This window comes from Drosophila navojoa, chromosome 4 (assembly GCF_054131105.1).
Source record: "Drosophila navojoa isolate 15081-1374.11 chromosome 4, UAZ_NAV_1.0, whole genome shotgun sequence".
In the NCBI taxonomy this organism is placed as follows: Eukaryota; Metazoa; Arthropoda; class Insecta; order Diptera; family Drosophilidae; genus Drosophila; species Drosophila navojoa.
In genome coordinates, this window is record NC_142892.1 from 20252754 (window position 1) to 20265829 (window position 13076).

The 13076-nt window shown below is 37.2% G+C and overlaps 1 protein-coding gene and 1 long non-coding RNA gene across 2 annotated transcripts; one reads left to right on the forward strand and one right to left on the reverse strand.

Annotated features, from left to right (window-relative positions):
• Window positions 1–7372: 7372 nt before the first annotated feature.
• Window positions 7373–8250, reverse strand: LOC108650599 (thioredoxin-related transmembrane protein 4). The gene is made up of 2 exons (XM_018099787.3): window positions 7454–8250; window positions 7373–7398 (listed from the first exon to the last, which is right to left on the reverse strand). Exons 1-2 carry the CDS (start codon window positions 8165–8167, stop codon window positions 7381–7383), a joined length of 732 nt encoding a protein of 243 aa, XP_017955276.1. The 5' UTR covers window positions 8168–8250; the 3' UTR covers window positions 7373–7380.
• A 539-nt stretch (window positions 8251–8789) lies between these two features.
• LOC149091487 (uncharacterized) lies at window positions 8790–11468 on the forward strand. The gene is made up of 3 exons (XR_016196813.1): window positions 8790–9230; window positions 10160–11219; window positions 11328–11468. It is a non-coding gene; the product is annotated as an uncharacterized LOC149091487 (long non-coding RNA).
• The last annotated feature ends 1608 nt before the right edge of the window (window positions 11469–13076 follow it).

Here is a 13076-nt window from a genome sequence, read left to right on the forward strand (position 1 = left end):
CTTTTTATCTGGCCGCTGGGCGAAAATGCCAGAACAGATTTCAAGTTGTTTTCTGACTGAGATTGCGTTTCTTTTTTCCTTTTTCCTTTTTCGGATGGGGTTTAATAGTAACCGCAGCAACACATTTTATTGTCAAATGACATTTAATGGCATTCCGTGGTTATTCTTCAGCGGGCGTGGCCGGTACTCTAGCGGCCAACCCACAGCAGACACGCTCCGAAATTTTATGATGTGTAAATGGCAAATGAAAGGAGACAATCGTCGAGGCTGACCATTCTGTTCCGTTTCGTTCCGTTTCGTTTGATATTGAAATCAGACCATAAAATATAATGTGATATTATATGCACGTAAGCGTTCGGTTTCAACATTTTTGGCAGCCAAAAGCAGAAATACAGCCGGAATGGGGATGTGTTGAAATAGGTCGTAAAAGACAAGCAACAACAACAACAACAACTTGAGAATGTTTCGCACTATCTAAGAGCAGCTGATTTCAGCTGTGTTGTCCTTTACGACTGCGATAGGCCCGCCAAAGCGCTTTCCCAATTCCCAATTGCCGTTCGCAAATGCTGCTTCAATTTTTGCCTTTGATATGGCGCTTGTTGTGGCAGAGTGTGAGGCACATTAAAACCGCACACGTTTCGTTTTTATTATTGCTGCAGAAATATATCGCTGCCATCGAAGTGTTGTGGAGGTGTACGGCAAGACGCCCGACGCCCGACGTCCTGGTCTGCTCCTGGCAGTTGCCATCGATGACGTTGCGTCGTCGACGGACGACGGGCGATAAAAATAATCAAGTGCAATCAACTGTTAACAATTTATGACATTTATTACAGTTTTAATGTCAAGCGCTTAACTTTGTTGCCATCGGAGTGTTTCATCAAAAGGCCCTTCAAGTAAGCTACTTTGATTGCAAAATCTCTCAGGTTCAACTGACAAATATATATTATTTTTACAATATTTATAAAAATCAATGTATTAACATTTGACGTAGTTTCATCATAATTAAAGATACAAGCACTCCTTGAATTATTATCAAGGCAAAAAAAAAATATTATAAATATTTTTTAATATATAAAATAAAATGGTTTTGGGATAACCAAAAATAGTCGTTAAGGTTAAGTCCTTTTCAAGAAAGGATATACATTTTCACAATTATTTATATGTAGACAAAAGAAGAGAAGAAGGAAAATCATTGAACCAAAAATTTAACAAATCGTTAAATAAATATATATTTCATAAATATGTTTAACAAAAATTTTGTTTTTTAATTATGCTTCAAATTTTCACTAATAATTTTTTATAAAAATATATTTCGTACATATGTATAGATTTTTTTGTCATTATTGCTTTAAAAATAAGTTTTAATATAAATATATTTTATATATATGTGTTGATTTTTTTTTTTTTTCAAAAATGCTTCAAATATTTTGAAATAAATGTTTTTATGAAGTAGTGTTTGTGTAGCATTTAATTGCAGTAGTCACAAAATATTTCATTTCATTCAAAAAATAAAATACATTTTTTACATTACTTATACAAGTGTATAAAAACTCCATTAACAAGCAAGTGAAATGAAATTTCGATAAATATTTTGTTTTATTATATGCAGTTCAATATTTCGCTTTTTTTTTTAATAACAGTAAATTTTTGCTAACAAAGACTCAACTAAACATACATATGTATATATGTACATACATACATATTTGTAATTTATTTTGAGTGTTTGAATGATTGGCAAACAAAATTGTTGTAAAATCGACGGAACGTGTGCTGCAAATATAGTCTACGTATAGGTGTGCGTGTGTATGTGTGTAGCCAAGTGTGTCTGTGCTGGTAATTATTGGCATGTGCCATGTCTAACGGTGCACAATTTGAATATTAAATAGAGAACGCTGGGCGAGGCAAAGTCGGTAATGTGGAAAAGTCAAGCAAGCGTTGGCAATATGCATTTGAACACGCTGGGGGATATATAATTTTTTAATTGACGCCCTTCCCGGGTGTTACATGGGCTAAAATTGAACTCCAAGGATAGCTCAAAGCGATGGGAACTCGAACACGCTGCAAAGGATGAGCTGTCTGAGTGAATTGGCATGTTGTGTGGGGCAGGGCAGGAGGGCAATTGGCAGTGGCAATTTAAACATCAATAATTGAAAAAGTTGAGCCAAATTTGCTGCGTAACTTGAAACTAATTGCCAATTAAAAGTTAAATGAATCACATCAAAAATTTAGAAGCCCATGCGCGGTTGGGCAACAGTTACAGCTACAGCTGGATGATCCAAAAACAACGACGACCATATTGCCGGATTCTCAAGAATTTGAATATATGTCTGCCTATACATATATGTATATGGAAATGGCCTATAACATGTAGCTGCTTCTTCTGTCTATATGAAACTGTTTAACATAGAATAAGATAGAACTTTGCATATGATTTATGATTTTCTATCGCGATATTTTGATTATGTTTCTCAAATTATGTCAGATATGTTAGACGAAACTTGGGACTAACTGCTGCTGAATGTAAAAGAAGTTAGAGGAACTTATACATAAGGATGCACTGTTTCATAGCTTCGATATTGGAAACGTTGCGTAAGTGGATGACAAAGTTTTGGCAGTGTTTCACAAATTGAAACTGACAGAGAGCAGTTCATATTTCGATAAGGATTTCGAATGTGCAACAAAAATATTTGTTGCCACCGCTGCTGTCCACGTTTGTTGCTATACAATGCATAGAGGAATAGAAGCCGGCAGAGGCAGAGGCAGAGGCAAAAGAAAAACTGTTTCGGCGTGTACATTTCAAAAGAGAAACGCAGCGGAGTTCTTTGTAAACGTGTTTAAAACTAGAGCTCAATGCGAGCCATACAAACACAATGTCTGGCATTGTGTTGAGAGTCAGGCGCAAAAAAGTGATGGAAGAGGGCGCTGTGGAGTGGGAGTGGGAAGCGGAACCGGGGTAGCATTAGGAGTCGTAGCAGTAGCTGTAGCTCGCTAAGAGAACGACACTGTGCGCACTTTTGTGCGTTTTGCATGAGTGCCAAAGAATCGAGAGGAGTCCCTGACTAGAATACGAACTATGTGAGCTACGTGCACCTCGCCCATGTGAAACAATGCGAGCAAACAATGTAGAGCCGACAAAAACCTCGGGCAAATAGCCATACACCCTAGACACACGCACACACACACACACACACACATACATACACACACAGAATGGCAATAACAATGGACAAGTCCTAGTGCTAGTAAATATGCAGTCCAAGTATGTCTGTGAGTAAACACTGGGAAAGTGAACCTGAACCTCACGTCCTCGTTTTCTCGCTGTGCCCTTTCAAAAGTTTATTCCGTTATCTGCATCAGATGTCAGAGCAAGTGGAGGATGCTTCAAGTTTGATGATGAGCAGCCAGCCGAAAATGCAAGCATCTATTATGTATGCATGTGTGGGGGCTAGGCCATACGAGTTACTGTTAATTGAATTACGGTTTCTGAGAACAAATTGAAAACTGAAAAATGTAAAGAAACATATCCCTTCTTATATATTGATTTACTTATTTTCCTTTGGAAAGTACATATTTCAATATTTATTGGGAAACGCATTTAAAGCAAGCTTGTATTAATTATACTTTAATTGAAAAGAGAAAGAGGGAGAGAATGCTTTCTTATATGAAACTGTTATTAATGATCATTTTATTATAATATACATATTTAGAGACAGTCAAATATTCTGGAAAAAAAAAGAAATTATAATTGAAACATGCAATTACATATAATTTTGTGTTTTATTTCAATCATAATAATAATATAATAATATCTATATGTAGGTATGTACATATGTAGTTATATATACAGTCGCTCTATGTAAAGGCAAGTTTACAATTTGAACATATACCTTTCCCCTTGTTAGATATGCACTAAAGTTAGTTGTTCTGATTTCATGCTTAGCACATTATCGTATATTATCGAGGCTTCTGATATTGTCATCGGTGATCAGGGAAAGCATCAATCAAATTACATGGCCAGTCCGATTAGTCCTATCTGTGCAAGCAAATGTTGGGCCACAATATCGCCTATCAATCCTAATAGCAGCTGTCGCAGCAGCGTTATCATCGAATCATGCCCCCGAGAGTTCGATGTCAATATGTAAGCATTTCTATTAGCCGGCTATCTGAAGTTATCCTAACCATTACGAAAAACCCGCCCCGTCCTCAAGGAACTCAGTTGCCGGTTCATTTGGGCAAAAGCTTTCCATTTCTTTCTTGCTTTTCCCTCTATTATTATTATTTTTTCTTTTGGCTACCCCATATCCTTTTTCCGTTTGACCTAGACATGTGTAAGTAAGCACACGAGCTGGAGTGAGTGTGTGCATGTGCATGTGTTACATAAGTATTTGTGCTCTGTTTGCAAAATACGCACATTTTTACCCAATTGACATTTCAGCTAAAAGTCTTTGCTAACAGCGGCACGGAAGTGCTGGGCGGGTCTGAAACCGAATCGAAGCAGAAACCTTTCCCAGTTTCCTGTTTCTCGATTGTTGGTTGTTGGCCTGCCTTCCCACCGGCAAACGACCAACAAACAAAGGTGGCCCTTCTGCTCTGCTTCTGTATGTGTTTCTATGTTTCCTCTCTCTCTCTCTCGCACCATTTCTTTGCCTCTCTTTCTGTTTCCTGGCATTTCGCTAATGGTGTGTGCGCTATAAAGCCGGCTAATGCCCCTTAGAACCCTTTCACTCTGCCTTCGCTCATTCTCTCTCTCTTCCTCCCTCTGTCACTCTCACTCTCTATGGCTCTCTATGGCCCTATAATTGCTGTCCTTCGTTTGGGCATGCGAAAAAATAAGTTGTAAGTATTGAACACCGCCTACCCTCGGTGCCCTTTATAAAAGGCAACAATGGTTCAGCAAAGCAGAGGCCCTCAAAGGCTTTAGAGAGCACAACAAAAAAGGAAAATAATTGAATGGAAAAGTAACAGTTTGCTGCATTTATATATATGTATATATGTTATATATATACAAAGATGTATGTAGCTCGTCTGATGGATGGATGGCGAGCTAGAGCTGCTTAGGATCCTTCGAACGAAACCCCGGCGAGTGCTGTCATGGCCAATGATGTGTATGCTACAATAATTGTGGGTTTTCCGCAGACAGGCGACAATTGAAACGGTTAATTGTCAACTCTGTTTGGCAAACAGCAGCAATTGAAATTTGACACATTGTTAATCATGGGCGTTTTTTTAGGGAATTTTCAAATATGTCTACTGAGGAGCATTAAATACTTTCAAACAGTCTTTGATTGTAGTGCAAATCGTATGATATTCGTTTATACAAATATGTGTATAACATATATAAATATTATTCTAGACAAACCAATTCTCGGAATAAGGGTGTTGTTTCTAATTTGACTAAAGCCTCTTTAAACATGTTGACCAAGGCCCCAACGGCAATCAGGGAAACTCAATTACGAGTAGCTGCCAAAAAACCGTAGTAGATAAGGGGCCGCAAACCAAGAGGCAAGAAACCGGCACTACGGACAGTACCAAGACGTAACGCAACAGTTAAATGGGTCATTTGGTCTATTTATCATTTTTGACTGGGCCTGTTTTGAGCAGCAGTTGGTCATTCAATTTGTGCGCTGTAACTGGCAGCAATCAATCAAAATGCGCAAATCGCAAAAAACAAAAATAAAGAAAAGGGGGGAAAAAGGGAAAGGCACAAATAGACCGGATCAGGGCATGGCTATCAACCCTTTTGTTTGTTGGGTACTACAATCTAAACACGTGAAATTGGGTAATCGTTTGTGCTTCCAAACAGGACTGACAGGACAGAGTCAATTCAGGAACAGCTCAAACTTGTAAGTCCTTAAATCGATACGGGCAAGACAAATGGACCCATTTGCCGGCAGCTGGCCCCGCAGCCATTAAAATGTATGTATATATTCGCCTGCCAAATAAATAAATTTGCGTCCATTGGATGCTGTAACTCAATTGAAAAATGCCATTCTAATCGAAGCATTGATAAGAATATGAAAATATTAAATAAATTGTATATGCAGATATCTCAGGGTTTACATGAAAAGTGACTCTGATTGGCAATCGTTAACCTGTAATTCCATTGCATCTCTCTTTCACTCTCCCTCACTCTCTATCATGTACATTAAAAATGAGTAACATTGATTCAAATGTATTTTTAGCAATAGAGGATATATATATATACCATTGCGTCTTCATTTAGCTCAAGTGATTTACACTTTTTGTGTGGGTTGCATGAATATTGCATTGCAATTTAAAAGCATTCTGTAAGTTTCAATCGTAACATTTCCATCATAGCCATCATTATTATCATTGCCATTCTTATTCCAATTGTTATTCTCATCATGTTGTTTCAACGTTTTGAATTACAAATTTATGCACCAAGTTCTGTCTAGTTGTAACTTTGCTGCTCCTCGCCTTCATTTATGAAAATACCAAATGCGAAATGCAAACTTCAACAATTTTTGTGGTTTTCCATGGAATTTTATTTTCCCTCCGACCAAAATGAACGGAAAACAAAAATATCTATGATTTCAATTTATACTAACTGCAATTATAAAACTTTCTAGCAACGAAAATAAAAAGTAGCTGAATATGAGATTCTAAGAATTTATGAAGCGCCATAAAAAAGGCCAGAAAATTTGAGGGATACCTTAAATCTGTATAGAAAGGTTTTTGCTGACTTTTTCTTTACTTTTGTTAAAACATATTTACCTATTAGGGAAATCAATTAAAGGCAACTGTGATAGGTTCGAATATTTGCTGGTTGAAATCGCTGTTAATCCACGCCAATTAAGGTCTAAAAAAACTGAAACTAAACACCATCTCGTTAATGGAGGGCAGTTGCCTTGTTTAATCTACGCAATTCGATTAGGAGTTGGAATGGAAGAGTAGATTTAAACTGAAGCTGAAACTAAGAGGAAATATTGAACTTAAGATCCATTTTATTTTATGAGAAACTATATACACAGAAGCCTTTGATATGTAAATATATAGATACATCAGCTTTTTCATCAACTTGGATATTAAACTCAACCCCTCGCTCATCGTAATAGTTCAATTTGCGTTCTTTCTATTTGGTCAACCAAAGCGTATATGAAGCGTGAATATGAACTTAACGCTAAATAGAGCAAACCGCAGTCAACTGTTATCCATTTGCCAAATTGACGAGCATTTGCTTTCATATCTACATATATATTTTATTTTAACACGACGACGAGGCGGCGCCTTGTGGAAAGAGTGAACAAATATTAAGCTCGAAGGACACAAATAGCATTTAGATGTTGGCGATTTTGAGTCCCATGCTCTAAACGATATTATAGTTGTTAGAAACAGCACGAACAGCCAAATATCAAAGGCTCAACCCAAGGCAATTTTCTGTGGATCAGGTGAAAAGTTGAGAATCATTTTGTTACAGATAGAAAAAGCTAACTTGACTCGATGATCCCTTCTGTTTCCTGACAGAATGACCCTCGACTTGTTTCTTCGATTTTTTGCCACATTTTGGCGGCTTTGGTCTGTCATATAAACAGTTGTAAATGTTGCAGAAAATTGTCAAAATGATGCCCATGATTAGGATTAGGCCAATGCGCACAAGCCAAGTGGCATGCTCGTAGTCCGCATTGAACCAGGAGGCTCGGTAGACCTGATCTATGGCTTGTATGTAGCGTACGTGGGCTCGTATGAGCAGGCCATTCGGATGCTGCCAGAAGGGCATTGGATCTATTTCCTGCCATTTGAAGCTCGCCAGCTCGTGCAGCTCCTGAATGCTTTGGCCTGTTGGCAGCTTCCGGAATACGCCATTCTTAACATGCAAAATGGTGGGCAGCTCATGCAGGGAAAAGCGCCTGATCACGGTTTCCGAGTACTCCAGTTTCATACTGGCAACAGTCATGTCGCTCTGCTCCAGCTGCTTCTCGTGAGCGAACTTGCTCCACACACGCTCAAACTTAATGCAGGCCATTATCAGCGGCACACAGAAGCCGATCATCCATTCGCCCTCGAGCGTCAGTTCCCACGAGCTCTCATCCAATATAAATTTCTCGTTCCTTGGATTCTCGCTCCACACGCAATGCTGCAGCTCGCCAGCAACGCCGCAGGCTACCAACAGGGCAGCTAAGCACAACGTGTTTGGCCAGATTTCCATGTTATTCGGTTAGTCAAAAAGATGTGATAATTCAAAAAAATTAAATTAAATAAACTGTATTATATATGTATGTATATACATATGTAATATGTGAAGCAGGAGGAAGAAAGTGAGTTTGCAAGGCCTCCTCATTACAGAAAGGGATGACAGGTGCTCAATGCTCGAACTTTCCTAACCACAAACAAATTGTTGTTAGTTGTATTGATTAATATTATTTTATTTATTGATTTATATTTAATATTTTCATATTTAGTCAAATTCAAAAGATCATTTTCTCTATGGAGATATAAAAGTATAGTCTACTATTCATTCTTATTTTCTTTATTTCTTTTATATATATATATATATATATATATATGTGGCTTTTTACAGCTTTGAATTATTATTTATTATATTATTTTCTTTACTCATAGTACTTGAAATTCAAAATGCATGATGATGATAAGATAAAAGAGTAGGAAACCAAATGAACTAGAAATAGACTCGACATCAAAAAAGCTTTGAGCTTTATGAATCCTGAAATATTAAGAATGAATAGAATCGGGTCGAGGGCACCTTATAACACCTCAAACAGTGCGAGCGCGCCTATTAGGGATTTGGGATTTCAGAGGGATTCGGAAATGAGATTTCTAAGGTGAATTTATGGGATGGTGCTGCTATCTTTAGCTGTATAGGGATACGTACGCATGGCTGAGCAACTGGAGAGCAAATGACTATTCGATGCGCTGGCAACCTGCGGCCAGGTAGCGCGAGGCCAAATTGCTGCCACAGAGACCCATGTCAATGGCGACCTGAGACCTGCTCTCTGCGCCCTGATCTCTGACCCAAGGCCCAGTTGCATTGTCTGAAAAACGCTTCGCATTTTCAATATATAGGTATTGTCAGTATTATGATGGATTTTCTGCACATGCCAGAGTTAGGGTCCTATTTGTCTCTAGATTTTCCCACGGTCGCAGAAGCGCGCTAAACCTGCAGCCATCACCTGTGTCCTTTCACGTTAAGGATACCTACAATTTTCGGATAGTCCGTGACCATTTGCAGCGCTTAAGGCAACCAAAAGAAGGTAAATACTTATATTTAATTTCTTCAAATATTCCCAGACATTCACGCGCGCTTTTCATGCTCTCTATGCCTCTTGGTCCGTCGGATTCGATCTTCCTACTCTGAACTTAGAATATATTAGTTTATTTTTCTACTCATTGAAGAAGGAGAATTCAGTATATTAATTTTAAGCAAGGTGCGTCTCGATTAACCCATTAGGGGAGTGAATATGAATGTGCAACTTGGTTTTTTAATATATCTAATAAGAATGCGCGACAGACTCTATAAAGTATGTCCCCAAAATCAGAGATGTCGTTTACATATTTAGCAAATAAGCAAAGAAAAATTAAAGATATATTTAGGGCCCAGGGTATCTTCTAGTTGGACAATCCAAATTACTTTATGTTAGAGGATATCCTTTTTGTTGCAACTTATTCCACGTTGACTGTTGATTATTCCGTCTTTCTAAAAAAAGAAAGCAATAATAATAGGTGTCGACGCCGCATTTTCATGTCAAAAAAACATTCGTAGGTCAAATAAATTTACCAAGGACAACAAAACACGGCCAAATTTTCATAGTGAAGCGCAAATACCAGCACTAATTAAATATAATATTGCCTTCTCATGGTAGAGTCGTGTATACTGTTAGGAATATTCTGTATAAAATATTAGAAAAACAAATTATTATAGGGATTATTGCCGAATATACAGATACCGTGTAAAATATTTCAAATTTATTCTGATATATGTGACATATGATTGAAAAGAAAATTCAAAAGGTATTCAACATAGTTATTTTTCATAATACTTTCTTTTAAATTAATATTTATTAATATTAATAAGAAATTAAATTCTGTGAGTTGTAAGAAACCCTGTCCAATTATCCATGTGTCACAGAACTATGGGAAATAATAGGTCCATCTTAATTTAGTGCTTGTATATACCCATTAGGCAGGCAACCATTCTGAGCGAGCATCAAGTAAAATATCGCCCCATTAGTGGCGTAAATTATATTCACTGCTGAAAACAAATGAATGAATGTGAAGCACGTGAGTTTGGCAAATAATGTTATTTCAGATAGGCATGCCGCAAACGCGTATTTTGGCTTCGTTTTAATTAAAGCGGAACCCAAAGCCATGCACCACGCACTACGCACCACGCACCACGCACCGCACAGACCGGATGTCGCAAGGATGGCCGCCGCTGGGGAAACTGGTGAGCTGTACTAAAGGAAAATAAAGATTACAGATCCAATTCAAGAAAAATTGGCCATCTATTGCACTTAATAATGCCAGCACAAACAGAACCAAGAAAACCATTTCGATTCAATTCTGTAGTTCTCTGTAGCTTTCGATAGACTGCTGCACTACTCCGATGTAAGCGATACTATTTAAGGAATCGAAATTCGTTATACTTATGTGACTTTGCATAGCAAATTGCAGGCTTGAGAAAAATTAGTAGCGTTTCAAAATTATTCTGGAATGTATGCATATGTAGACGCCGAATTAAGCCGAAACCGATAGCTTGTGCCTCAGGAGCTATAAAGACGAGCTTTTTCCCTCCTTTTGCCAGTTACAGTACAATATCTTTGAAAATGAGAGTTTTATTTGTAGTTCTACTTTTTGCAATTTTTACTACCGTAACTCATACTAAAAAAAATCCGCATTTGAAATTGACTGATGCCAAGCAACATCATCATCAAAGTCGTCCTCTTAGGAAACAATTCCATACCGATCAATCCAAACTCGATTATGTCAGCTTTTTGCACTTCCCTTCCAAAATACGTCATCATCTAAGTAGATTTAAACCACCAATACAACCACACAAAAAATATAGAAAATCAACTCAAAAAGCAAAACGGCGAAAAACAAAGAAAACTTCAACAAGAACCACAACTATATACAAACTAATAACAAAAAAACAAAAAAGGAAAAGGAGAAAGAAGAGGAAAAGACCGTCACTGTCAGTAGCAATCAATATTAAGATTCCGAATTATTGTAGAAGGTTTTAGGTAATTAAAAAACATTAAAGCTATTTAATCAATTACCTGTCGAAATAACAATAATAATATATATGTATGAATATCTTGTATTTATCTTCAATTCATTTGCATTTACAGTTATGTTTGACTGTGTGTGATCCCATTACAGATTATTCAGCTCAAACTGTTGAGACAAAAACTATAACTGATGTATACGATACAACTGATGCTAATACAACAAAATCCATGATAACTTCGACAAAGTCATTATATGATGCTTTGGAAACTGAAGAACTGTTTTCAAATAAAAAATATATAAAAACAAAAATAAAATATGAATCGAATTCTAAAACAACAAATTCATAGTTGAGCAATTGGATACACAAATACGCATTTACATACCTATTGTATGTACTAAATTAAATCATAAGTTGGAGCTCATCATTTTGACCAATCAGCAGAATCCACTATGCAGCTAAGGATCCGAGTCAGTTCAAATTACGATTTATCATGCATCCAAAAGGACGTAAACAATATTTGTTGGTCATCGATAGATATATAGTAGGTAAATTATCCATCTAAGTTTGCTCTAGTTTGCAAATGCTCTACAGTTAAGGTCTCTAGCTTCAAGAGTATCAATATGATTTGCGTTCGTACAGATAGGCGGACAGAGGAACGGACATAGCATACCACCGAAGTTCCTAGTTCATTTCGAAATTGAGAGTCTTTCTACAAGGTAATGCAGCTCAAGAAAACCATTTCGATTCAATGCTGTAGCTCTCTGTAGCTTTCGATAGACTTCTGCACAACTCTGATGTAAGCGATACTATTTAAGGTATCGAAATTTGTTATACTTATGTGACTTTGCATAGCAAATTGGAGGTTTGAGAGAAAATACTAGCGTTTCTAAATTAGTTGTGTGTCATTTTCTCAGGTGTTAACCACATCTAATCCAAATTAAGCCGAAACCGATATCATATGCCTATAAGCTATAAAATCGAGCTTTTCCCCCCTTTTGCCAGTTACAGTACAATATCTTTTAAAATGAGGGTTTTATTTGTAGTTCTACTTTTTTCAATTTTTACTACCGTAACTCATAGTAAAACAAGTAAGAAAACTCTAGTCGAGACTGCTCGACTAGGAGATACCCTGAATCCTCCAATCAGATATTCGGCTCACTCTACACTTCTTTTAGGCACACATACATAAACACGCACGAAGTAGAACTCGCTCTGCCAACTGCGCAGTAAGCAGCGACTGCGCTTGGGCTGCGCTGCAGTGTGGGCAATATGAGAATTTATTTGTTGAATAATTTAATTTCTAGACGTACGATCCTAATTAAACTTTCAGAACGTAAACATAATGTTTGAATGTGTGTATATTCCAAAGCACAAGTCTCTAGTACTTGAAATGCGCCTTTTACAAAAGTGAAGGAGAGGGGGTGAATTTAGGGCTGGGGGTAAATTTTAACAAATACCTAAATACACAAAAGTCTACATTTAAAATTTAGAAGCTCTAGCTCTAAAGGTGTAGGCGCTATAATTAAATAACTAGCTTTTGATAAGGTTTTTAATCGATAATAAAATATCGGAAGAAGTTATCGATTTTTAGTGATAAACTTGATATGCGCGTGATATACACGGACTTAGGAAAAAAAATTTCAAGTCTCTAGCTCTATCTTCTGAGAGCGACGCGTTCATACATACGGACGGACGGACAGACAGACGGACAGGGCTATATCGACTCAGCTTGTCGCCCTGATCAAGAATATATATACTTTGTGGGGTCTGCCACGCCTCCTTCTGCCTGTTACATACTTTTACACAAATACATTATACCCTGATTTCCCATTTTCAATGGGTTCAGGGTATAAAAAAAAAACATGAA